The sequence below is a fragment of the Paramisgurnus dabryanus genome, chromosome 22 (assembly GCF_030506205.2).
Source record: "Paramisgurnus dabryanus chromosome 22, PD_genome_1.1, whole genome shotgun sequence".
Lineage (NCBI taxonomy): Eukaryota > Metazoa > Chordata > Actinopteri > Cypriniformes > Cobitidae > Paramisgurnus > Paramisgurnus dabryanus.
In genome coordinates this window covers 29,057,227-29,084,576 of record NC_133358.1, presented here as the reverse complement: position 1 = coordinate 29,084,576, position 27,350 = coordinate 29,057,227, and the positions used below count along the sequence as shown (strand labels likewise).

The window sequence follows — 27,350 nt, the reverse complement described above, 5'->3', positions numbered from 1 at the left end:
AAAATGCTTTCATGGAGCGCACGTAACTTCCGGTAAACTCCGCTAAGAATTAATAACAACAAAGTAATTTTAGAGTAGTACAAGCAAAATAAACAAGTAGATTACATTAGTTCATATTTCATATCTAAACCCTACTGAAAAATCCAGCTAAGACCAGCATAAGCTTTTTAGCTGGTTTAAGCTGGTCCTCTCAGCCTGGCAAAGCTGGTCAAGCTGGTGGGTCAGCTGGTCTTCCAGCTAGACCAGCTTAAAAAGTGACCAAAACACAGCTAGATACCAACTAAAACCAGCTTATGCTGGTGTTAGCTGGATTTTTCAGTAAAAAGTAACACTGAGCTAACGTTGCAGTGTAATATGTGTACTAAAATGTATACAAAGTTAACTACAAACCGGCTCCAAACTCCCTTAACATTGTGGTGGTCCATGATCGCCGTCTACCCTTGTCTTTAGGAAACCAAAACATTTATTATTTTTGACATAGTTTTTGTTCCAGGGTACATTTTAGCCACTAATCAGACCATTAATATGAGTTCCCCCAGCCTGTTTATGTTCCCCAATTGGTTTAAAATGGTGATTGGTGTAAACAGAACCCTGGGTGTTATGATCTGCCTTTGAAAAAGGCCAGTTCACATGACCCGTTCAGGAATGTGCCTAGTTGTGTCATCACAAAGAGCGAGATTACCCCGCCTTTCTCTGGTTTGCCCTGGAGCATATGGGCCCGCCCAGTAGAGAGACAGCCACGTGCGCCATTGTTTTTCATTGAGATACAACATCATGACTAGCAAACGAGGAAAGCATAACATTTGCTCAGTGTTTGGATGTCCACAAGAACATAAACATCTTTTTTCTGTTCCATTATCTGAGGATGTCCGGAGTCAGTGGGCTAATTTTATTTTGTCTGTAAATACGACGAGAAAAATCCCTAAAGTTGTCTTCGTGTGTGATAAACATTTCACCGACGACAGTTTCATCAACTTGGGACAATACAAAGCTGGCCTTGCTGATCGTCTGAGGTTAAAGCCTGATGCAGTGCCAACCCTTTTTGGCTCAGCTTACGTAACAAACCTCGGAGAGGTAAGTGTATATGGTTACCTACAGAAACCGAAAGTATCGACCAGACGCGTAATCGCGAGTAATAAGAGTAGCCTACAGAAGAGGCGAAACTCAAAAGAACGTTCCATTGTAACAGACGTACGCATGCGCAGAGCTGCAGCTCCGCCATCTTGGAGTGAACCGGATTTTTTTTTTCAACAACGCGTCATATTACACAACCAGAGGGAGTCGTCTGATAGGCTCAGTGCAGAGTAGTATGTGTTATTCAGTAAAAGCAGTCGTACTCGCAAGTTGATTTGTTCGGTAGTTTTGGAATAATCGTCATGGTGAATCATTGTGTTTGTGGTGGCTGCACAAACTCCAGCCGGTCCGGACATCGAGTCTTTCGGTTTCCCAACAAGACCAAGGACGCCGCTATCTTCCGTGCTTGGGTGCGTTTTGTGCAGTTGAGAAGACGGGATTTCACTTCTGCATCTGTATCGAAAAACGCGGTGGTCTGTAGCGCTCACTTTAGGTCGGAGGATTATCGTGCCGGCGATATAATGGAGTGCAACATGGGATACCGAGGCAAAAACTGCGTGAGACTCAGAGCTGGTGCGATTCCTTGGGTGCACGCTGTACCACCATCGAGTCCGCCCGGTCCGTCGTCGTCAGCATGTGGTGTTGGCGCCACCACCGGCGGGAAGCATGATGATCGTGGATCGGTCAGAAACCTTCGACGAAAACGCAAGGTCTTGTTTTTTAACATCTGCTAACTACCAAATCAAATGAACATAATGATTTGAATAATTAGATGATTCGTGCTTTACAACTTGTGCACACCACGTTTAATCTAAATATTGATATCAACTAAGTTAACTTTATCTGGTACTCTTTGATAATATTAACGTGTAGTTACAGTTTAGTTACTTTGTTTGAATAATTATATTGTTGCTCTTCAAACCTTTTCAGGCATTTTCATGATAGTAAAGAAAATATATATAGTGTTTGACGAGTGTTGCTTTTTCAAATGCATGACTCAAACTAACAGTGATTTCAGATTGATAAGGACTTCCTACTGATCAAAGAGCCCGTAGTACGTGAAAAAGATGTGTGATTTCCTAGTTCAATGGTCAAAATATCATTAAAATCTCATTTGTTGTCATCCATGTTTTTTTTTTAAGTTTTCTTTTTATTGTTGTGGGTTTACTGCAAAAAATGACTTACTTGGTTGACTCTTACTTAATAGTATTTTTGTCTTGTTTTTAGTACAAATATTCTTAAATCAAGATGCATTTTAAATCCCCTAACAAATAAATTTAGCTTTAAGATGAATATAATAAATTGAAGTGAATTTGTGCTTAAAACATGCACAAAATCTCCCAATGGGGTAAGACTTTATCTTGAATTAAGTGTTGGCAGATTTATTTTATTTTTTTTGCTTGTTTTAGCACAAATTTGTTATTTTTGGTTTAAAATTATACTTATTTTGTTAGGTCATTTTGTCCATCAAAAAAATGCATTCTACTTTGAGAAATCTGGATAATATAATTTTTGATATATGGATTTAAAACAAGAGAAAAACACTAGGAAAGTCTTTTTTTGTAGTGTTTCTGTTGCCTAAATCTATTTTTCCCCTCTTTTTCATACAATGCACAAAGACTTACCTCTTCAAGAATTACTTTCAAGGTACTACTTCAGCTGATTTCATAGCATTGTAAACGTGAAGAACAGAAGGAATAATGCAAAAGTAACCCTATTTAGCCTACACAGAACAAATGTTCAGTACCATGCTGTGATCAGTTCACTTCATTGGTTTATTACTTTAATTTATAATGAGTAGTTAGTATCTTAACCCCCGATAACTTTGACTGTTTTTATATCTGATGATAACTTGATGACGCTGTCTCATATCTCTCCATAGATATATACACTAGATGTCACCTTGGGGTTCTAAGCATGCGTCAAAACCGCCGCCATCTTGGAACAGGGTTCTTGTCTTAGGAAGTAGCTAGGTGAAGCTGCTGTCTCCCCCTGTACTTCGAATTCATAGACGATGCTGGACTTTTGTGCTGCGTATGAATGTTAGGCCTACTAGCACTATGCATTAAAGTTAGAAAAGTAGATTTTCATAATATCAAAACTTTGATAATGAAAAATTGAATTGAATTGAACATCAAATCTTAAATTGTTTTCTGGACTCAATGCTAAATACATTTGGCTGTTGAAACGAACCAAAAGAAAACCAAGAAAATCGCATTCATGACGATTTATGGTGATTTTATTTCCGTTAGGCTTCCCTGTTTCAAGATGTCGGCCCTATTTGACGCATTCGGTCCAATGAACTGCCGTAGTGAAGGCTTTTACAAAATATAACACATTGGTGCAGATTAAACTATCCAACCATATGTAAAATTCACCAAATTTAAAAATATACAAAAGCAAAATGCACCACACACAATATTGCAGCAATAATATTAATTTGCATCACTAAAACATCATTTATAATAGTAAAACAGTCACAACTACCTTTAGTTAAATAAAATTGTATATTTTGCAAATTATAGTTTTAAATGTTATATAGTATAAAACAAACCGGAATTATAACTCGAAAAACAATGAATTTTAAAAGCATGTAAAAGGAAATGGCAAACATTCTGGGATTCATATAAAACAGGTAAACACTCTCATAAAGTTCAAAGGAGTATAAAGGGGAGCAAGTTATACTCACTAATTTACGAACAGGACATTCTTATCTTAATTGCACAGGGAAACAACACAGGTTTGTGAGAAATATGTTTAACAGAGGAAACAGTGGAACATGTAATGATTGTATGTAATGTATATCAAAGAGAAAGGCAAAGTCTTAAGGAGGAACTGCAATCACCAGGAAACCAAGATTTTATATAAACTGATGGATCAAATGCAGGGCAAATTATAAATGCAATCATGAGATTTATAAGGATCAGTGGCTTAAAAAATAGAATAGTCTCTATCTCTTTGCACTTGCATTATAAGGAAATCTGTTATAAATATCTGGCAAGACAACTGGAATTAGGAGTTAAAAGGGAGACATCTATATAATATTCAGGATACAGTGGGGAATGATAGGAGAAAATATGGATCCAGAAGAGATGATACATTTATCTCGAGGCTACGCATTGGGCACACCAGATTAAATTATTATTTACACATGTTAGGGAAAAGTGAGACAGATGGGTGCATCCACTGTGGAGTGGCAGAAACAGTGGAGCATGTGCTTGTTCACTGTCAAGGGTATAATAATGAACAAGTTCAACTTGTGGATGGACTAAAGAAACTGAAAGTTCAGTTAACAATAAAATATTTATTTCAGAGTGCACGGGTATAATCAAAAGTGTACCCCATATTATTTAAATATTTGAGAGATACACGGTTGATACACAGGATTTAAGGTGTTACAAAAAGAAGTGTTTAGATTTATTTAATCTTATTTGGTTCAATTATTTAAGTATTATCATTTATTATTATTTTTTTATATATATAGTAGTTTATCCATTCCATCATCCTAGGTATTCACACTCCATCCCAGTAGGTGGCGGAAATGCACCAAAAAGCTGGTTTGCCAACCGCCAATAAACAATAAAGAAGATCTATTTCCACTCCATGACAGTAGGTGGCAGTATGCACCTATGAGTTAGGTTCACAACCTGCCATAAAATCAAAAGAATAAGAACCGAATGAGCGACCGAGGGAACAAACATGCCTAAGAAGATCGCAAAATATTGTGGAGTGCCAGGTTGTGAAAGGACACAGTCCTTTAGATTCTGGTATTAGGAATGCGTTGTTGAAGTTTATTTTTAAAAAAGGTCCCAGCTCGCGTGTGTTCGCTTCATTTCATCACGGATTCTTTTGTAAACAAGCCACAGGTCGACGCTGGATTTGGAGTGAGACTGAGATTAAACAGCAATGCTTTTCCATCTATACTGCATCCAACGAGAATAGCACAGCAATGCTGTGTGAGTGAAACCATATGACTAAAACAATGTGCACTAGGATACGTCACTGTTGATTTGTTTGCAGTGAGTGGTTAACGTTACGTTACTGCCATACGAAGTCTGTGTGTTTTATTTTGGTAAAAACTTTTCTTATTACTTGAAGTCATGGTTAGTTAAATTAGTCATGATGATCCGATTTCATGCTTTCCTTTGCCTTTAGAGTGGTAAACGCTGTCTGTGCATATAGAAAATCTGTAAAGGTGCAAATATTAAAGTTTCAGACCCAACGAGATCTTATTTTTAAAAGTGAAATCTTATCCACGCCTCCCTCAAACACACCCCCACAGTTGGACGTCATACTGGTTGGAACATTTGCGTAAAACCGCCCTAATATATACGCAAAGAAAGGTGTAACTTTCATTCACGTTGTAGCATTGTTGCCGCCATGTCGTACATGTACAGACGCTGTGTTTTCCGTTGCGAAAGGCAAACTACTTTGTTTGGGCTTCCAATAGAGGAAATGATAAGAAATCATTGGTTAAACTTTATTTACAACGCTGTTCCAGACCAGTACAGCTCAAGTGTTCGATTGTGTGCTGCGCATTTTACGGAGGACTGTTTCCTGAACATGGGGGAGTACAAGGCTGGATGTGCGCAAAGACTTCGTCTTAAAACTGGATCAATTCCAACTTTGCATGTACAGTCTGATTCACAGCTTGTAAGTTAGCCAATGTTTTCATAATCATTTCTTAATGTTTTGTTTCTGTTTTGATGCTAAGCTATATAAATGCTTAGCTTATGCCAAGTAAATAGGTTGGGATGTGCATCTCTTTTGGTGTAGTAATACATTTTTAACATTTAGAAAGTGAAACAACCTGTTCCTGAGTAAAGTAACTTCATGCAATTTATTTGTTAATATTAGGGAATTAAATACTGTTTTTGTCATTAATTTTACATTTTATCTAATCTTTTGTTGGAAAAAGGCTGTAATTATTTTATAATTATTATTTAATTATTGCATAAATATCATGTAAAATAAATGTTAATTCAGTTTCACAAATTGTTTGTATGTTTCTCACTTACTATAATTATATATTTATATATCGGCCACATTGCTTTCTTCTTATTGCCATCGGCCATTAAAAAAAACATTATTATAATAATGGAAAGATGACTTTATCCAAATAACAAAGTTTTTCACCGTAAGGTATCAGTTTGCAGATTTGTTTACTTGTAACATTAGCTTTTAAATGGAGCTTCAGCGACATCACACACAACAAACTTGTGTCTGACAAAGACCAATTCTTTTAAAGGATCGTTTCTCAATCATAGCTGTGGGTATGTTTCTCGAAGCGAGTGTCCAAAACAGGATAGTAAATGGCCTTTTCTAAATTTATGTTTTGACTTCTTTTATAGATGGTGAAAGATTTACCTTTGTTGACATCTGGACAATCATCCCTTACCAAGACAAAGTCTACTCAAACCCCAGAAAGGATTCAAGCAAATCCAGAAAGCGACAGACGGTGTCATAAAACGATAATCGACATCGGCAGTGCTTTTGCATTGTGGCAAAAGTTCAGAGATGAAAATGGATTTAAGACTGATACTGAGCTGGCTTTTTACTTGCTGAGCAGGTAAGACGCTAGACTTTTATTTTGGCACATAGTCTGACTGTCAGTGAACCTGTTGAATCTTGTGTTTCAAGGACGGGGTGCTGTGCAGACCTTTCAGCTCGGCGTAAAAAGAGAAAATTGGAGCTGTTAACTGATGTGCCTACACACCTACAAATGGAGGTATTAACATACATTTGCCTATTTAAAGGGATTGGTAATAAAAACAAATGTCACCGTTTGCTCACCCTCAAGTGGTTTCAAACTTGTTTACATTTCTTTGTTCTGCAAAGGAAAATAATTTAATGAATGTTAATAACCAAACATTTCTTATTAACTTCTACAAGTCACTTTTGTTCTATAATGGAAGTCAATGGTGCCCCAGATCTGCTTTTTTAAAAACATTCTTCATAACATCTAAAATGATCTGAATTTTAGGAGTATGAAAGCGATTCATCTCAGCCAAGCAAAGACTATCAGTGCACCAATGAAGATGAAGACATGGAGGTCTCAGAGATATGCTATGAAGTCCCTCCTCAATATCATACAGTAAGTCCTGACATGCAGTTATGGGTGTATTCTGGTTATTCAGTGAATATGCCTCAAGATACTTGAGGTACAGACGAAAAATAATTGTACAGACAATTTATAATTTTTTTATTTATAATATGACACATGTACAGTTTATATTTGCATAGTCAAAAATTCAGACCAAGTCTACGTTCTTGACGTGAACTGACAAGTTGCAGTGTTGCTCAGGAATGGTTACACTTTATTAAACTTATGTCTTACAAATAACATGTCTATATTTTCTGCAATGTAGAATGAACCAGCAGAGATCGAAACGAGGTCAGAAGACCAGCTGAGGTCTGAAGACCGGATAAAGTCAGAAAGCCAGATAAAGTCGGAGGACCAATCTGTTGCTCCAGCATTAAACAATAAAGATATCGTTCCAGAGTGTTCTACTTCAATTATTAAAATTGAAATAAAAGTAAGTAATTTCTGTCTTTATTTCTGTTTATTTGTAAATAATTCTTGTCCACATATTAGAAGTTCTGATGCTTCCTTAAGGAATTATTTCTCTACATATAAGAGTATTGAAATGTCAAAAGCTAGCATATGCAAACCTTAACAGCTTCAGTTTTGTTTTTGCCTGTTAGATAAACATGTCAGGGGTTATTATATAGATAGTTAACTGATAATGTGATTATTACTTATATGTTTAGAAGTTAAGTCACTGATTCTGTTCTGTCTCATAGGAAGAACCAGTAGAGACTGAAGTACAACCAGAAAACAGACTTGAGATCAGCATGGACTCTGTTACTACATCAGACAAAATCACTCAGAGTTTTGTTCAGACTGTAAACTCAGTTTCAGTGCAAGTAAAAGAAGAACACACAGAAGGACCACTTGTGCCCAATAAAACTCATTTCACAGGACTGTTTAGGACCTGCGTTCAATGTGGAGAGCCAATGCAGGAATATACAACCGGATCATCTTGGAGTCTCAACCAACTTCAGTGGAAATGTTCAAATGGACACCTCATGTGTCTTTTCTCCAACAACAACCCAACACAGACTCATCTGAGCTAGTTTATATAAAGTTGAGTGTTCTTTAAATAAAGGTTTACTTTGATATAACATCTTTTTGCTTGTCAATTATGGTACTGAGGATGTTATGAAAGACTTCCATTGTAATCTATCTACATCTGCCTGTTTACATCATAGAATGGTAAATCTATTGCAAAAATGAACTCTGAGTTTCGTTATCAATTTGGGAATTTGAGGAGAATCCCAGTGTGACTGCTTTTTAAAATCGCATTGTGGTTTATGTTGTTATAACTTTGATAAAATTACAATTGATGTTTTTAAATTATATTTTTTTAGATCATAGTATATAACTGAGGTTATAGATTTAATTTTACTGACGGAAAATTAAAAGTTGCGATTTTCTAAGCAGATATGGCTAGGAACTATACTCTCATTCTGGTTTAATAATCAAAGACTCAAGGCTGCAGCAGGGGCAATGATGTTACGCAGCACCTGAAAATATTCCCCTGCTATTGAAAGTAACCAAGGGAACTATTTTCAGGCAGTGTGTAATATCCTTACGCCTGCTGCAGCCATGTTACAGCAGCAAAGTCCTTGATTATTACGCCAGAATGAGAGTCTAGTTCCTAGCCATATCGGCCTAGAAAATATCAACTTTTAATTTTCCATCTTTCTTAGTACATGATGTTACTACAGAAGAGTCAAGTTTAATAGGAAAATATCAAAAATCTTTGCTTCTTTTTTTAACATGAAGCTAATGGTCTTATCAGATTCAATGGATTATTCTAAGCTATGCCAAAATTAGTACATCAGCTGAATGGATTCCAAAACTGTAAAAGTCAAATGTTTGAAGGAATTCTTCACCCAATTTAAATATGAATATATTATTAAATTGGGTCACTTATTTAGTAAAAATGTGTTTCTAAGCCGAGAAAAGCCAGAAATTTTGTTTTTGGCTCGTGTGAATGAAAAACACCAAATCCCAGAATGCATTGCTTCGCTGCTCTACGAGGCCACTGCAAAGTCACGCCTACCGGTTCGAGTGGGCGGGAGGCAAATTCAACTAGGCTAAATACAACTTATACAGACACGTGAGTCTCTTTGACGATTTAGTTGATTTATAAAATAGTAAATACTACCTTTCCCTCCCATCGAAATGGTGAGAAGTTGCTTGGTACCGGGATGTTCACCCAAAACCAGGAAAGGACGAGCAGTAAGTTTTTATCATTTGCCGGTTAAAGATTGGGAGCGGTGTAAACAGTGGCTGCGGGCTATCAACCACCCAAAGTATGGAGAAGACACAGGTGCTGTAAACTTAAAACACATGACAGTTTGCAGTCTCCATTTCAAGCCGGAAGACTGGGAACTTAATGTACTCGGAATGAAGCGAAACGCGCTAAAGGACACCGCAATTCCGTCCATATTTACCTTCCCAGACGACGGACAGCCGAGGCCATCTGATATCAAACGCATTCGTCATAAGGTAAGACTCTTGCTAATACTCGACTCTGTTTGTGATCACACAGTAGCATATACATAGTGATATAGTTGTTAGCCGTAAAGTTAGCAAAGTAACGTTAGATAGACAATGACATATAATTTGGCTGTTCTCAAAATAAAACAACTGTTAGCTACCGAGCTACTTGTGGAGTTACGTTACCAAAACAAGCCGATAGCCAAGTCAATATTGTCTAAAAACAGTAAGCACGACGTTAGCAATGCAAGCTATTACAATAGGCTAACATGGATGTAAACATAACAACCATAGGTCAGCTGACGGACGTGCAAAACAAAACTCACTTTATACTTATGCCAATTCACATTTGGAATCCTGAAATAAGTTTCCAGGACTCCCCTATCCATGTGTGGATCAAAGCTAGGGTGCTCTGTTACACATACTGGCGGTGCTGTTTCCTCGGCAGATTCAGCCATTTCCCAGTATCAGTTTTAACATAAAGTGCATGGCATCTTACGCACAGAAGCCACTGGCATCTTACGCACAGAAGCCACTGGCATCTTACGCACAGAAGCCACTGGCATCTTACGCACAGAAGCCACTGGCATCTTACGCACAGAAGCCACTGGCATCTTACGCACAGAAGCCACTGGCATCTTACGCACAGAAGCCACTGGCATCTTACGCACAGAAGCCACTGGCATCTTACGCACAGAAGCCACTGGCATCTTACGCACAGAAGCCACTGGCATCTTACGCACAGAAGCCACTGGCATCTTACGCACAGAAGCCACTGGCATGTGCCACTATGTTTAGTGGCACTTCGGGTTTCCAGTGGCTCGTCGAGCGGCACTTCCGGTCTGGACATTGACTTCCGGTTTCTGTTTGTTTAATGCTCTGGCTAGTGGCTTATCTCTGGAAAAAATACTTCGTTGAAAATAACAAATGTTTTGGTTTCCTAAAGACGAGGGGAGACGGCGATGATGGATCACCGTTGTGTGAAGGGAGGTTTGGCAGTCATCTGTAGTTAAGATTGTGTACATTATAAAGTAAACGTTTTACACAGTAATGTTGGCTGTGTAGTTTCTGATACGCTTTAGCTATGATTTAAAGAGTAACTAAACCCTAAACCAACTTTTTTGTTTATGATCTGTAAGAATGGGGCTTTATTAGTGCTGTTCATTGATTTGAGGAACTTTTTTGACATTTGGATATAAAGTGTTTCAATGCTACAATATATGGCGTCTGGGTGCTGCCCTCTTCAGGTTGAACGGTGGCTACTGCAGTTGAATTTTCCTATTGGATGTTGCAGTACTAGGTGATATAAGCAGGTTCAAGCTCACCACGCAGGCCCTTGGCAGTATAAAAACATCTTGTTTCATCAAAACCACTGTAGCGAGTCATGAAGTTGGAATTGTGAGTATTGAAAATGATCAGGATAGAGTATTTGAGCATCTTTTTAGCATAGCATCTTTATATAGTTATTTAGAATATTTATTTCTTGTAGCCTGGGTAGTTTTTTAGCATAGTTGTTACTGCATAGCTTTCCAACAGGCTTGGAAATTATGCGGCAGTGGTTGCATGCACTTGGCCTGGAAGACCTCGAGATCTCATCTAGAGCCCAAGTGTGCAACCTGCATTTCACGCGGGATCGCTTCTCCAATGCAATAAAGGTAGAAATGAGCTTCTCCACACAGCTTGCGCTGAAAAGCAACGCAGTGCCAAACACTGATCCTCCACCGCAGCGGCTTCTTAAGGTGAGTGATCATATATATTTAATCACAATTTATGGTTAAGCTAAAGTTAAGGTTCGTCCCCTCTATCTCCGTTGGGGTCTGCCCACTTTCTTGCATTTTTCAAATATTGCCAGTGGGTGGAGTCAGGCTTTGACTCAAATATGGCAGCATGCATGGCGGAAATGACGTCTTTGTTACCCATGAAAAGAGGGTATGCACATGACGTCACCTTTGGCGAAAGTGACTACAGCAGAGGTTACTTTCTACTTAAACTTTTTTTTTTAAGTATTTGTATTTTATTTGTTTTTCTTTGGAAAACATGCATTCCAAAGCATTTTATCATAATTTTTTACTCTGTTACATTTAATAAATAATAATCAGTTTTACTGGCATTATTGCAGCTGCCGCTATGAAAACCAGCCACTTTGTTAACGTTTGCCACTCAACAGGGCGAGTTCCAGCGTGGTCACGTGGAAAAGTGCATTAATGCATACCCTCTATTGCCAGTGGGTGGAGTCAGGCTCTGACTCAAATATGGCGGCGGGCATGGCAAGTGATGTCTTTGGTACCATGAATAGTGAGGAATCAAGTCTCTGATCCATTGCATACAGTCTGATAAGAGTGTGGTTATGATTTGCAGAACTAAGGAGGATAAAAGTAGAAGATTTCCAGTCTTTAAGTTGTCTAATAAGAGTCTTACTGTGTCTGTGAAAGTAAAATACCTGACTTGAAGATGACAGATGATGAGGATATAGAAAGACAACGGCGTATGATGTATATGCAGGCGAATACACTTTTACGCAAGTTTAGTTTCTGTTCAGGAAGCACTATCCACAGAATCAATAAAGTGTTCTATACCTTTTACAGACTTAAAACAAATGATAAATGAACACATCAGAAATAAATGGCAATCAGAATGGGATCAATCTCTAAAAAACATAATTCCTGTTACGAAATCTCAATGTTACGAAATCTTCGGAAAATGAGATTGTTCTGGGTCTATCAAATATAGCGTTAGTACTACACACTATAAGTCAAAGTTTTGGAGACATTGGTATTGTATTCTGTAGCTATTTATTGTGTGTGTTGGATGTTGTGGGTTGTTTATCTTGTCTTAATGTCTTGTCTGTATTATTCTTTTGTTTTATCTGGACTTGGAGTCTGTAATAAAGTTTGATGATGATGATGATGAGTACATGGCTGTAATGCTATGAATAAATAAGCACGAAGAAGAAAACACCCTACTGGTCCGTGTGAGTTTTTGGTATTGTAAAGAGGAGGAATCGGTGGAAAATGTATTATTTAATTGCAAAATGTATATTACAGATAGATAAATATTCAGGAGGACACCACAGAAGTTATTAGATGTAAAGCAAATAATTGGTCAATCAGGAAATTATCATTCTTTAATTGTGTTAGAAAAGGAAACTGGGTTAATAAATATAATAGAATCTCATTAATTTATCTCATTAAATGAAGGTTAATTCATTTATTATTAAGTGTGGGTAGATACTCTGGCCCGACTCCTCACTCCAGTACAGTAGGTGGCGGTAATGCACCTTAACGTTGGATGCCACCCGCCATAAAACATAAAGAAGAAGCAGCAGCAGCCTTCGTAGGTCATCATGGGTCGCCGGTGTTTGTTTAGTTGGTGTAAGAATTCAAAGCCATTGTATGGCTTTCCCCGCGATGCTGACAGGGCTAGACTTTGGCTGTGGGCGGTTGGTTGGCCATTAACTACCGACACGTCAAAGCTCTTTGTTTGTGGCGACCATTTTTCCCGAGAAAGCTTCGAGAACTGGAGACAGGTGGAATTCGGATTTACTCGTGAGGAAAAACTCCGTCTCGGCAAGAATGCTGTCCCGCTTTACATCTTCACAAATACTGTAAGTGCCATTTTAATCACACGCAAGCAGCGCGAGGCGACGCTACAAAAGACTAGAATCAATTTGAATTAAAAACTGGGGCTGGGGGTTTCGTGACACTTTAAGTCTGTTGGGAATGCATAACTTACATCACTTCATGGGCACCAGGATTTAGTAATGTAATTTAGTTTAGATAAATAATTATTTTTTGTGTATACATCTCACACTTTCCAGTAGGCGGCGATAATGCACCGTTTGGTTGATTTGCCAACCGCCATTAAAATCAAGAAAAAGAAGACGAGCTATAATGCCACATTGCGCTGCCTTTGGCTGTAACTTCCAATCAAAAGGAAACACTAGAAGTGATGTAAGTCTTCACAGATTTCCTAATGATGAGAGGACGAGAATTGAATGGGAAATTGCCTGTGGACGAAAGGATCTTCCTAAAGACCCGCGACTGTGTTCTCGCCACTTCTTGATGCATTCGAGCCATTTAGTCGAGTTAAAGAACTAATAGGTGCTAGTAGTTTTAAGCGGAGATTAAAGCCAAATGCCGTGCCTACAATTTTTCTCATAGTAGTAAGACAAAAAGCCTTGGGACAGCGAGTGAGAATCGACATAGGAAACGCGAAAAACTTCGATTGAAACCGATCTCGTGCTCGATTGTAAACAATCCGGATCCAGTGTTGCAGATTTCGACACGTCAGATGCAGTGGCCAGCAGTTCCACATTATCCGGTAAATGTGGACCAGCGTATTCTCATATTGCACATTAAAGGTCCCATACTGTTAATTCTAAAATATGGCTTTTTTCATGATAAATGAGGTCTAGGGGCTATGTAAGTACCATATAAGTTTTAAAACAAGTCATTTCAAAGTCAGATGCACACAGCTTGCTTAAAGTAGCTGTAATTATTTATGAACTGTTGTTACCTTAGTCACCACCCCGAGCACTGTCCACCGCCCCACCCCCTTTTGCAAAACAAACCCCCAAGAAATATCGCACGCACCATGTCGAGAAAACGCTGTTCAATCGATGGATGTCTGGAAACGAAATCAATGCACAGGCTTCCGAAAAACATTAATGTACGAGACCAATGGTTAATGTTTATTTATTCAGAAATTCCACAACAATTTAGTTTGAATTTAGCCGTCTGCTCTAAACATTTCACAAGCGACTGCTTCGTCAATCTGGCACAATTCAATGCCGGTTTCTGCAAGAATCTCCTCATCAAAGATGTTGCAGTCCCTACGTTGGGTCCGACCTCAAATCCACAACCCGTAAGTAAACGTTTCGCACATTTTAAGTTACATTATGGCGGCAGAGAAAACTGAAATTATATATTATAAACGGTTTACAACGTTAACATGTTGCTAACTTTATGCTGGTTTGTTATTTTGTTAACGTTACAGTTTATGGTAGCAACAAGTCCTGATAGAATATCAGTTGGAAACCAAATAAAATACGTTGTTTGTTTTTCTAAGTTACAGACACCGGTGTTGTGTGAAATTCAGTTTCCATGAAAAACTGTTCCAGTGGTCGGGGGATGTATGCATATTCATATGTTCACTCTGCATTGGAGGCGTCAAGTGTGAATGATTTCAATGTAAGGTCTCACGGCGCGAATGAGGCATTTAGCGCGGTAGACGTGATTCTGCCTCTTTTGTGGGTCTTGAGCGTTGCCGTGGCAAACGCACAAGTTGAAAAATGTAAACTTTGACGGGTTAACGTGGCAGGTTTTTCAGTCAGGAGCTTGCTCTAGTAGTGATTTGATTACAGAAAGCGAGCGGAGTCGCAGAAGCCCCTCCCATCATGCAAATTTTCGCGTGAATGTCTCTCTGACTAGAATTTCACGCGTGAATGAAGGGAGTAAACTCAAACTGTTCAAGCGGCAAACTAGGCACGGTAGGTGTGATTTTTGACACCTCAAACGCAACTGGTGTGAACCCACGGTAATGAAGCCAATACGGAAGTGATTAAGGCCCAATCCCATTTCTCTGTCTTACCCCTTACCCCTACCCCTTAGTTTTGCACGTTCACGAGAGCGAAAGGGCTATCCCAATTGGTCCTTGCTCTCACGTGAACATGCAAAACTAAGGGGAAAGGGGTAAGACAGAGAAATGGGATTGGGCCTTAAACTGCAATTCATCGACTGGGTAGAGGCTGGCTCCAAAAGGGAGTCAATTCCCACAGACCTCAATGTTAAAATGGCCAACTTTACAGTAGAAAATAATGTTTACAGCCTGGTACAACATTTTTTTTGGTCTGTACAGCTAAGTTTGCCTTTCATGATAACTGTGGGGGGGGGGGGGGGTGAATTTTTTTGTATCTCATCCATTTAAATTATAATAAGTCTTAAAGTTCTGCATAATTAAGGGTGTGGCCATTTGAGTGACTGTTGAACTGCCACTGCTGTGACTAGAGTTGAGCTAGGTGGGCGTGGTTTCAGCAACCAGTCACCTCAGCTTCACCCACATCCCGCCTTTTTACTCATTTTTGGATATCTGCGAGTGATGCGCGGTAACGAGCGGCCAAGATGGCGACGGCAGGCAGCGCCTACTTTAAGCTTCAAAAACGATCTTCAGAAACCTATGGGTGACGTCACGGACACGTTTGCTTAAAGGGACACTCCACTTTTTTTGGAAAATATGTTCATTTTCCAGCTCCCCTAGAGTTAAACATTTGATTTTTACAATTTTGGAATCCATTCAGCCGATCTCAAGGTCTGGCGGTACCACTTTAATTTCCTATTTAAAACTTGACTTTTTTGTAGTTACATTGGGTACTGAGACCAACAGAAAATAAAAAGTTGCTAATTTTTAGGCATACAGCGGGGAAATAAGTATTTGACATATAAGCATTTTTATTAGTAAGGGGATTTTTAAGTGGGCTATTGACACAAATTTTACACCAGATGTACCTATCAAGCCAAATATTGAATTTATACAAAGAAAGCAGAACATTTAAGTATACAATTTGAGTCATAATAAAGTGAAATGACACAGGGAATAAGTATTAAACACATGAAAAGAACAAGGTGCAAAATGGCATAAAAAGCCAGGAGATCAGGCTGCAGACATGACAGTGTTGTCATGTGTTTTTTTAAGCATAAACCACGTAAAGACATTGTATTATACCAAATACACAACATAAAATAGTTTTTTAGCAATGAAATGGGTGCTCTTTAAACCAAAAAGTGCACGATAAATAAAGATATTGGATTCCTAAGTAGGGAGTCGACTCTGAACTGCATTTAGTCTTTAGTCATTGTGTTCAATCTCCTGCCTGTTCTCTATCTACATATAAAGGCAACACTTTGCATAATCTCCGCCTACAGTCTTGCCCGCGACAAATGATGACCCTGACCTGCCAACACACACACACTTTATTTAATGTTAACATTATGTCGAGAAGACAATGTGTTTTGAGCTGTAAGGGCAAGCTTGGGTTGTTTTCACTGCCTAAGAATGAAAATCAGAAGAGTCTGTGGTTAAAATTTCTTATGATCCTTACATTAGAAAAGCGTGGAATCGTGGATTAATTTTTCTTTTCAATGATATTTCAGACCGGGTCAGTAAGACTGTGTATCTGTTCTCTTCATTTTACTGCGGATTCATTTGTAAACAAAACACAGTTTGACGCAGGCTTTTCAGAGAGACTTAAAATAAAAGACGATGCAGTGCCAACTAAATTGCATCTGACATTGCAAAGCACGAATGTGAGTAACATGTTTGCGTCACTATTGCATGGCTGATACTTATGTTTTTTTTATGTTACTTGTATATAACGTGTCATATTTTTGGTCAATCCAGACTTTGCACCATCCCTACATGTGGGTGTGACATAAATTACAAACACGGATACTTGATTTTTATATTTATTAATTTGTTGTCATTTAGTTATCATTATGATGTTTACAAATATTTAACAATGTGGTAAAAGTAGATAATTAAACAATTCTTACTTTAAATGTATCTGAAGTAAACAAGACTATTGATAAACATGCACTGATGATATAAATTATAACATGACATCATCATCTTTACAGTCATGTTCCCTTTGATGTTACTACAGTGCTGCTGCAGTCAGTCTGTGAAAAGGTCCAAGAGATTTATAGTCTTTAGATATTTCAAGTATATACACCTTTACCATATACAAGGAAGATAATAATATCCAAATACAAGCTTGGGGCAGAAAAATATGCTTGGAGTTTCAACTTATTGCAGTCAACTTATTGATTAATGATCTAATGATTTTTTTTTTTAAATTTAAATAACAGTCCTTGGCATCTGAATTTTTAATGCTAAGGTATCAGCTTGCCAATTTGTTAACTTGTAATTTCTTCTGTGCTCACAGTGACATCACACACAACAAACTCAATGTGTCTGAAAAAGACCGACTCTTCAATAGGATCGTTTATCAATCATAGCTGTGGGCGTGTGTTTTAAAGCGAGTGTCCAAAACAGGAAAGGAAATAAGACTTTTCTAAGTTTGTGTTTTGATCTCTTTTATAGATGGTGAAAGATTTACCTTTGTTGGCATCTGGACAATCATCCCTTACTAAGGAACCGTCAACCCAAACCGCAGTAAGGGTGAAAGCAAATCCAGAAAGTGACAGACGGCTTGCTAAAACGATAATCGACATCGGCAGTGCTTTTGCATTGTGGCAAAAGTTCAGAGATGAAAATGGATTTAAGACTGATACTGAGCTGGCTTTTTACTTGCTAAGGAGGTAAGACTTTTCAATGGGATGATAGTTAGCATTAATATTAAATTAGTCTACATTAGAGAAGATTTAGATGCTAGGGATGATATGTAGATGGAAATGTGAAACCATTAAATCTATTGAATTTTTGGGATAGTTTCTGTAGTTTTATTTTGACATATAATCTGACTGTGAGTGAACATTTTGAATCTTGTGTTCAAGGACGACGTGCTCTGCAGATCTTTCAGCTCAGCATAAAAAGAGAAAATTGGATCCGTTTCCTGATGTGGCTTCAGAGGTATGAAACTAAGAAAACATTTCTTTGTTTAAAGTGATAGATAATCAAATAAGTTAGCTAAAAAATCTGTCATTGTTGTATTCAAACTTGTATACATTTCTTTGAACACAAAGAAGATATTTTAATGAATGTTAATAACTAAACAGATCTCGGGCACCATTCACTTCCATAGTATATTTTTATAATGGGAGTCAATGGGGCCCCAGATCTGCTTTGTTACAAACATTCTTCATAACATCTTACTCGTATCTAAAATATCTGAATTTTAGGAGTGTGATAGCGAATCATCTCAGCACAGAAATGGACATCATTGCACTGATGAAAATATGGAAATCCCAGAGATCTGCTGTGAAGTCCCTCCTCCATCCCAGACAGTAAGTCCTCACATACAGTCACAGTTTTATTCTGGTTATTCAGTTTATATCCCTCAAGCTACTTGAGATAGAGATGTAAACGTAAACAATAGCACAGCTAAAAATTAAAGGCAACTTTTTAAAATTTACCCGGACCTATTTAATGTTTGCACCGTAATATGAAACATGTACAGTTCACATTTCTCATAATCAGATATTCAGAACTAGTATTTGTATTTATGTAATGAGTTGCAGTGTTGCTCAGGAATGGTTAAATTTTTTTTTAACTTATGTCTTACAAAAACATGTCAATATTTTCTGCAAAAAAGGTTGAACCAGCACAGACCGAAATAAAATCAAAAAACCAACTTTGGTCAGAAGACCAGCTGAGGTTGGAAGACCGGATAAAGTCTGAAGACCAGACAAAGTTGGAAGGCCAGACAAAGTCAGAAAGTCAGATAAAGTTGGAGGACCAATCTGTTGCTCCAGCATTAAACAATGAAGATATCCTTCCAGAGAGTTCTACTTCAATTATTAAAAATGAAATAAAAGTAAGTAATTTCTGTCTTTATTGCTTTTTATTTGTAAATAATTCTTTATTATGTTATTATGCTTCCTTAAGGAATTGTATGTTTTCTTACATTTAAGAGTATTAAAACATCAAAAGCTAGCATATGCAAACCTTAAAGATACCATTTGTAGAATCTGCCGATAGAGGGCGCACGATCAAAACAAATACACTGACGTAGATTAATGACGCTCTGAAGCAGCATGGAATTATGGGATTTGTTGTTTATAACTCAACCGCTGATGGCCATCAATCAGACGGAAATGAGAAATCATCTTAACGGATGAGGTAAAGCAATCAAGTTTGATGAGATTGTTTTATTTCATTATGTAAGGTTTTATGTAATGTTCAAAATACAATTGTTGGTCATAGATGTTAAAGTATTAGTCCATTTCCATGGTGTGTTAACACAGCACAGAATTCAGTGTTCAGATGCACAAACTTACCATAATGGAAATTGTCTCATAATTTTCAAGTAGTTGAACGCATTAGAGATATTGTTAGTAATTAGCTGGACAAAATATATAACAATGCCCTAGAGGTTTTTGAATATTTTACTGCAAATATCTTACAAATTGTACCTTTGAGAGCTTTAGTTTTGTTTTTCTGTTTGTCATCACACAGCCAACAGTTTGCTTTTATGCCTCTGATTAAAATGTTAGATAAACATGTCAGGGGTTATTATATAGATAGTTAACTGATAATGTGATTATACTAAGTCATTGATTTTGTTCTGCCTCATAGGAAGAACCAGTAGAGACTGAAGTACAACCAGAAAACAGACTTGAGGTCAGCATGGACTCTGTTACTACATCAGAGAAAATCACTCCCAGTTTTGTTCAGACTGTAAACTCAGTTTCAATGAAAGTAAAAGAAGAACATACAGAAGGACCACTCGTGCCCAATAAAACTAATTTCACAGGACCGTTTAGGACCTGCTTTCAATGTGAAGAGCCAATGCTGGAACATACAACCAGATCATCTGGGAGTCTCAACCAACTTCAGTGGAAATGTTCAAATGGACATCTCATGTGTCTTTTCTCCAACAACCAAACACATACACATTACATGTTATTTAATTAAAGATTTACTTTGATATAACATCTTTTTGCTTGTCAGTGATGGTACTGAGGATGTTGTGGAGGACTTCCATTGTAATCTATCTACATCTGCCTGTTTACATTATAGAAAGATAAATCAATTGCAAAAATGAACTCTTACTTGGAGTTTCGTTATCAATTTGGGAATTTGAGGAGAATCCCAGTGTGAAATCGCATTGTGGTTTATGTTGTTATAACTTTGGTAAAATTACAATTAATGTTTTTAAAATTATTTTTCATAGGCTATAGATTTAATTTTACTGACGGAAAATTAAAAGTTGGGATTTTCTAGGCAGATATGGCTAGGAACTATACTCTCATTCTGGCGTAATAATTAAGGACTTTGCTGCTGTAACAAGGCTGCAGAAGGGGCAATGATATTACGCAGCGCCTGAAAATATTCCCCTGCTATTGAAAGTAACCAAGGGAACTATTTTCAGGCAGTGTGTAATATCCTTACTCCTGCTGCAGCCATGTTACAGCAGCAAAGTCCTTGATTATTACGCCAGAATGAGAGTATAGTTCCTAGCCATATCGGCCTAGAAAATCGCAACTTTACATTTTCCGTCTTTCTTAGTACATGATGTTACTACAGAAGAGTCAAGTTTAATAGGAAAAATATCAAAAATCTTTGCTTATTTTTAAGCGCGATGCTAATGGTCTAATCAGATTGAATGGATTATGCTAAGCTATGCTAAAATTGGTACAGCCAGACCCGGAGATCAGCTGAATGGATGCCAAAACTGTAAATGTCAACGTTTAAACAAATTCTTCACCCAGTTTAAATATGAATATATTATTAAATTGGGTCACCTATGTAGTAGAAATTTGAAGCTTTTTTTAGAAATTGGTGCCTTCTAGGCCGAGAAAAGCAAGAAAATGTGTTTTTGGCTCATGTGGATGAAAAACACCAAATCCCAGAATGCATTGCTTCGCTGCTCTACGAGGCCACTCCCAAGTCACGCCTACCGGTTCTAGAGGGCGGGAGGGAAATTCAACTAGGCTAAAAACAACTTGTACAGACACGTGAGTCTCTGTATCGATAGTTGAGATATTATTATAAATAATACCTTTTCCCTCATCGAAATGGTGTTAAATTGCTTTGTACCGGGATGTTCACCCAAAACCAGGAAAGGACGAGTAGTAAGTTTTCATCATTTGCCGGTTAAAGATTGGGAGCGGTGTAAACAGTGGCTGCGGGCTATTAACCACCCAAAGTATGGAGAAGACACCGGTGCGGTAAACTTAAGAAACCTGAGGGTCTGCAGTCTCCATTTTAAGATGGAAGACTGCGAATCCAATGTAATCGGAATGAAGCGAACCGCGCTGAAGGACACCGCAATTCCGTCCATATTTACCTTCCCAACTGACGACGAACAGCCGGTGTTGTGCCGAAAAGAGGTAAGACTCTTGCTAATACTCGACTCTGTTTCTGATCACACAGTAACTTAGCATATACATGGTGATATAGTTGTTAGCAGTAAAACCGTAAAGTTAGCAAAGTAACGTTAGATAGACAAAGACATACGAGTTACGTTACCAATACAAGTCAATAGCCAAGTCAATATTGTCTAAAAACAGTAAGCACGACGTTAGCAATGCAAGCTATTTTCACATGCAATAGGCTAACATACTCGCTCCACAAAGCACGAATGTGAGTAACATGTTTGTGTCACTATTGCATTGCTGTTACTGATGGTTTTTATGTTACTTGTATGTAACGTCTCATATTTTTGAGACTTGGCACCATCCCAACATGTGGGTCACACAGAAATTATAAACACAGATATACTGGTGTATTATACTAGATTTTAATTTGTTAATTTGTCAGTCGTTTTGTTTCATGATGATGTTTACAAATAATTAACAATGGGGTAGAAGTAGATCATTTAACAATTCTTACTTAAAGGTGCAGTGTGTAATTTTTAGAAGAATCTCTAAAAATAATATACAAAATTGTATGATCTGGGGTGTATAAAGACCTTTCTTTATAAAAGGTTATGTTTTTATTACCTTAGAGTTAGCTTTTTTTATCTAAATACACAGAGGGTTCCCTTACATGGAAGTCGCCATTTTGTGCCACCATGTTTCTACAGAAGCCCTTAAGGGCGATTTATAGTCGTGCGTAGGTCCTACGGCGTAGCAGCGACGGCGTAGGTTCCGCGTCGGTTTTCATTTATACTTGTGCGTCGCCGTCCGCGTCGTCGTGCAAAGACACGCGAAACCGCTGGTTGGCAGTAATCACACGTGTAACCACAGTAGCAGCAGAAGTCGTCACAGAAGAAGAAGCTAAGCAAGTTAACCCACAAACGAAGAAGAAATAGCAACTTGTTGTGTATAATTTGAGAAGACCAGCAATGATGGAAGTAAATAAACAGCGACTTATGTTTTAGTTTGAGTTAAATCACTCCTCAACTTGGCTCTTCTTTGTTTTCACCGTCTGAAACGGAAATACCTATGACGCAGTTTTTTTACCTGACGGGAGGGGTTTTGGTGGACCAATCACAGCGCTTACGGTCCGCGTAGAGCCGACGCGCTGTTAGATATTTTGTGAGGTCCTACGGCGTAGCCGCGTTGACGTAGGTTCCGTGTCGGTTTTCATTGATACTTTTTGCGTCGTTCTTCCGCGTTGACGTGCAAACCGCTGGTAGGCAGAATCAACGCGTGTAACCACAGTAGCAGCGCGACCGTCAGAGAAGAAGCAGCTTGGGAAGTTAACCCAGAAACGAAGAAGAAACAGTAACTTGTTGTGTATGATTTGAGAAGACCAGCAATGATGGAAGTAAATAAACAGTGACTTTTGTTGCAGTTTGAGTTAAATCACTCCTCAACTTGGCTCATCTTTGTTTTCACAGTCACAAATGGAAATACCTATGATGCAGTTTTTTTACCTGACGGGAGGGGTTCTGGTGGACCAATCACAGGGCTTGCGGTCCGCGTAGATCTGACGCGCTGTTAAAATTTATGCGAGGTGCATGTCAGGCTACGCACAGGCTACGGATAGCCTACGGTATAGAACTTGCGCTCGCCACAAAAATGTACACGCTGCATCTTTAAGTCTGAATGTATTTTAAATAAACAAGACCATTGATAAACTGGCACTGATGATATACATTTATAACATGACTATTCAATCATAGCTGTGGGAATGTGTTTTAAAGCGAGTGTCCAAAACAGGATAGGAAATAACCTTTACTAAATTGATGTTTTGATCTCTTTAATAGATTGTGAAAGATTTACCTTTGTTGGCATCTGGACAATCATCCCTTACTAAGGAACCGTCAACCCAAACCCCAGTAAGGGTGAAAGCAAATCCAGAAAGTGACAGACGGCTTGCTAAAACGATAATCGACATCGGCAGTGCTTTTGCATTGTGGCAAAAGTTTAGAGATGAAATGGATTTAAGAGTGATACTGAGCTGGCTTTTTACTTGCTAAGGAGGTAAGACTTATCAATGGGATGATAGTTCGCATTAATGTTAAATTAGTCTACATTAGAGAAGATGCTGGGTATGAGATGGAAATGTGAAATTTTGAATTTTTGGGATAGTTTCTGTAGTTTTATTTCAAAACAATCTGACTATGAATGAACATGTTGAATCTTGTGTTGAAGGACGGCGTGCTGTGCAGATCTTTCAGCTCGGCATAAAAAGAGAAAATTGGATCCGTTACCTGATGTGGCTTCAGAGGTATGAAACTAAGAAAACATTTCTCTGTTTAAAGTGATAGATAATCAAATAAGTTAACTAAAAAATCTGTCATTGTTGTATACATTTCTTTGTTCTGCTGAACACAAAGGAAGATATTTTAATGAATGTTAATAACGAAAAAGATCTCAGGCACCATTCACTTCCATAGTATATTTTTTGTTATAATGGGAGTCAGTGGGGCCCCAGATCTGCATTCTTCATAACATCTTACTCGTATCTAAAATATCTGAATTTTAGGAGTGTGATAGCGAATCATCTCAACCCAGAAATGGACATCATTGCACTGATGAAGATATGGAAATCCCAGAGATCTGCTGTGAAGTCCCTCCTCCATCCCAGAGAGTAAGTCCTCACATACAGTCACAGTTTGATTCTGGTTATTCAGTTAATATCCCTCAAGCTACCTGAGATAGAGATGTAAACAATAGCATAGCTAAAAATTAAAGGCTACTTTAAATTTTAAAATTGACTGACAGCTATATAATGTTTGCACAGTAATATGAAACATGTACAGGTCACATTTCCCATAATCCGATATACAGACCTAGTCTACGACTCTACGTCCTTGACATGAGATATAATTTGTATTTATGTAACGAGTTGCAGTGTTGCTCAGGAATGGTTACACTTTTTTTTTTAAACTTATGTCTTACAAAAAACATGTCAATATTTTCTGCAAAAAAGGTTGAACCAGCACAGACCGAAATAAAATCAAAAAACCAACTTAGGTCGGAAGACCAGCTGAGGTTGGAAGACCGGATAAAGCAAGAAGACCAGACAAAGTCAGAAAGCCAGATAAAGTTGGAGGACCAATCTGTTGCTCCAGCATTAAACAATGAAGATATCCTTCCAGAGAGTTCTACTTCAATTATTAAAATTGAAATAAAAGTAAGTAATTTCTGTCTTTATTGCTTTTTATTTGTAAATAATTCTTGTCCACATATTAGAAGTTCTGATGCTTCCTTAAGGAATTGTATGTTTCTCTACATTAAAGAGTATTAAACCATCAAAAGCTAGCATATACAATAACACTGACGTAGATTAATGATGCTCTGAAACAGCATGGTATTATGGGTAAAGTATTCAAGTTTGATGACATTGTGCTGCACAAAATATAGAACATGGTCCTAGTGGTTTTTGGATATTTTACTGCAAATATCTTACAACTTGTACCTTTATGAGCTTCAGTTTTGTTTTTCATCACATAGCCACCAGTTAGATTTTATGCCTCTGATTAAAAATGTTAGATAAACAGGTCAGGGGTTATTATATAGATAGTTAACTGATAATGTGATTATACTAAGTCGTTAGTCCCTTTCACACATACAGTCTTTACTGGTAATTTACTGGTAAATTGCAGTTAACAGGTCATGTGTGAACAGAACCTTTCCGGTAAATCAGTGCTCCCAATTTACCAGTAAGACAGGTTGTAAGATTACCAGTAATTTACCGGTAAGCGCTATGTGTGAACGAAAAATATAGGATTACCGGCATTTAGAATGGATGACGTCAGACCGCGCTGACAGCTCGGGCCAATCAGAAAGTTTTTTATACAGATGACGCGTTTACCCCCGCACTGTTTACGTTCGTTTCCACAGAATTGCTGCATAAAAATTTAAGCACACCTGAAGTTAACATCCACATTTCTTCACCAAAGTTGTTTAAAACAGCTTACCATCCATTTGCTATATTGCTGACGTCCTTAGCACACCATCTGTGAAGCCTAATGTCCAAACGCAGGTTCCGTTTGACGCCGCCTAACGCAATTTGTTTTGTCACGAGCAACTTCGCGACCGTTTGCCACAGATGTGAAAACAACAAAATACGGACCGTGGATATTAAGTCATAACTCCCCATTGTTTACAAATACGACACGGACGGAGCTCGGCGGCCGCGCGCCACAGGTAACTTCCGCTTTCTCTCCGAGTTTACCGGTATTTTGATACTGATGTGTGAATGATGTCTTACTGGTAAAAAGACGGAACGTCACTGCATGTGTGAACAGCACATTTTTGTATTTACTGGTAAATTCATTCTGGTAAATGTATGGTATTTTACCAGAACTACTGTGTGAAAGAGGCTACTGATTCTGTTCTGCCTCATAGGAAGAACCAGTAGAGACTGAAGTACAACCAGAAAACAGACTTGAGGTCAGCATGGACTCTGTTACTACATCAGACAAAATCACTCAGAGTTTTGTTCAGACTGTAAACTCAGTTTCAATGGAAGTAAAAGAAGAACATACAGAAGGACCACTTGTGCACAATAAAACTCATTTTACAGGACAGTCTAGGACCTGCTTTCAATGTGGAGATTCAATGCTGGAACATACAACCGGATCATCTGGGAGTCTCAACCAACTTCAGTGGAAATGTTCAAATGGACATCTCATGTGTCTTTTCTCCAACAACAACCCAACACAGACACAAACACATCTGAGCTAGTTTATATATAGTTACATGTCATTTAAATAAAAATTTACTTTGATATAACATATTTTTGCTGGTCAATTGTGGTACTGAGGATGTTATGAAAGACTTCCATTGTAATCTATCTACATATGCCTGTTATAGAACGGGAAATTATGAAATCATGATACTACCCTCCATTCAAATCGCCATCAAAAGTCAAACCTCTTTCAAAACACATGAACACGCACAGATCAGACGGTCACATCTCATGTCTCATTCACCAGTGAGAAATCTTTGCAGTACAAAGTGAATAACATTTCCAAAATAACTAACATAAACAACTGTTTTACATCAGAATTAGTTAAAGCACACTTTTGGTTGTGTAGACGTAGTAACTATATCGTTACGCTAATCCGTAAACGAACACAAATTTCATAAGCAACACAATGTTTCATCAAAGTAGAATATCTGAATCCATCTAACAACAATACAAACATATCGCGTACCTACCTTACCAAAATAAACAGCGCAACGTCCCTTTCAGTCCCTTTGCAACTCATGGTAAAGCAGTAAAGTTACCGATGTTAATTTGGGTTTTTGCTCTTTGCTGATCCAGGCAGTTTTTCTGTTGTTGTTTTTAAAGGTGCAGTGTGTTATTTTTAGAAGGATCTCTTGACAGAAATGCAAAATAATATACAAAACTATATTATCAGTGGTGTATAAAGACCTTTCATAAAGAACCGTTATGTTTTTATAACCTTAGAATAAGACCTTTTTATCTACATACCCAGAGGGTCCCTTTACATGGAAGTCGCCATTTTGTGCCGCCATGTATTTACAGAAGCTCTTAACGGACAAACTTTTTTACTAAGTTATCTTCAACAGTGATATGTTTGTCCTGTGGCGGCTAGCGTAGCTTCTCTATGCATTTCAAAAGTGAAGGGTGAGCTGTAAACTGATTTGTTGGTTGCAATTTGCAA

The 27,350-nt window shown here is 37.9% G+C and overlaps 2 protein-coding genes across 7 annotated transcripts; both read left to right on the top strand.

The window, feature by feature from the left end:
- Window positions 1-1,091: 1,091 nt before the first annotated feature.
- Window positions 1,092-8,366, top strand: LOC135740380 (uncharacterized). The gene is made up of 6 exons (XM_065258696.2): window positions 1,092-1,784; window positions 6,426-6,643; window positions 6,715-6,802; window positions 7,058-7,168; window positions 7,443-7,610; window positions 7,879-8,366. Exons 1-6 carry the CDS (start codon window positions 1,377-1,379, stop codon window positions 8,209-8,211), a joined length of 1,326 nt encoding a protein of 441 aa, XP_065114768.1. The 5' UTR covers window positions 1,092-1,376; the 3' UTR covers window positions 8,212-8,366.
- Window positions 8,367-9,216: 850 nt separating this feature from the next.
- Window positions 9,217-26,442, top strand: LOC135740381 (uncharacterized). Of its 6 annotated transcripts, none has more exons than XM_065258700.2 (6): window positions 9,217-9,652; window positions 17,741-17,958; window positions 18,154-18,229; window positions 18,499-18,603; window positions 18,912-19,133; window positions 19,895-20,251. In XM_065258700.2, the coding sequence occupies exons 1-6, from the start codon at window positions 9,326-9,328 to the stop codon at window positions 20,231-20,233; spliced, it is 1,287 nt and encodes a 428-aa protein (XP_065114772.1). In that variant the 5' UTR covers window positions 9,217-9,325; the 3' UTR covers window positions 20,234-20,251. The 6 variants fall into 6 exon arrangements, with proteins under 6 accessions (XP_065114772.1, XP_065114773.1, XP_065114774.1 ...); XM_065258701.2 differs by lacking the exon at window positions 9,217-9,652 and adding an exon at window positions 12,915-13,247; XM_065258702.2 differs by lacking the exon at window positions 9,217-9,652 and adding an exon at window positions 13,366-13,593.
- Window positions 26,443-27,350: the final 908 nt, after the last annotated feature.

Coding starts and splice junctions, on each gene's coding strand:
- LOC135740380 (XM_065258696.2), top strand. CDS start 1,377: ATGGTGAATCATTGTGTTTGTGGTGGCTGCACAAACTCCAGCCGGTCC. Junction 6,803..7,057: donor CTACACACCTACAAATGGAG/GTATTAACATAC, acceptor TCTGAATTTTAG/GAGTATGAAAGCGATTCATC. Junction 7,611..7,878: donor TTATTAAAATTGAAATAAAA/GTAAGTAATTTC, acceptor TCTGTCTCATAG/GAAGAACCAGTAGAGACTGA.
- LOC135740381 (XM_065258698.1), top strand. CDS start 14,144: ATGAACTGTTGTTACCTTAGTCACCACCCCGAGCACTGTCCACCGCCC. Junction 17,959..18,153: donor GCTTTTTACTTGCTAAGGAG/GTAAGACTTTTC, acceptor CTTGTGTTCAAG/GACGACGTGCTCTGCAGATC. Junction 18,230..18,498: donor TTCCTGATGTGGCTTCAGAG/GTATGAAACTAA, acceptor TCTGAATTTTAG/GAGTGTGATAGCGAATCATC.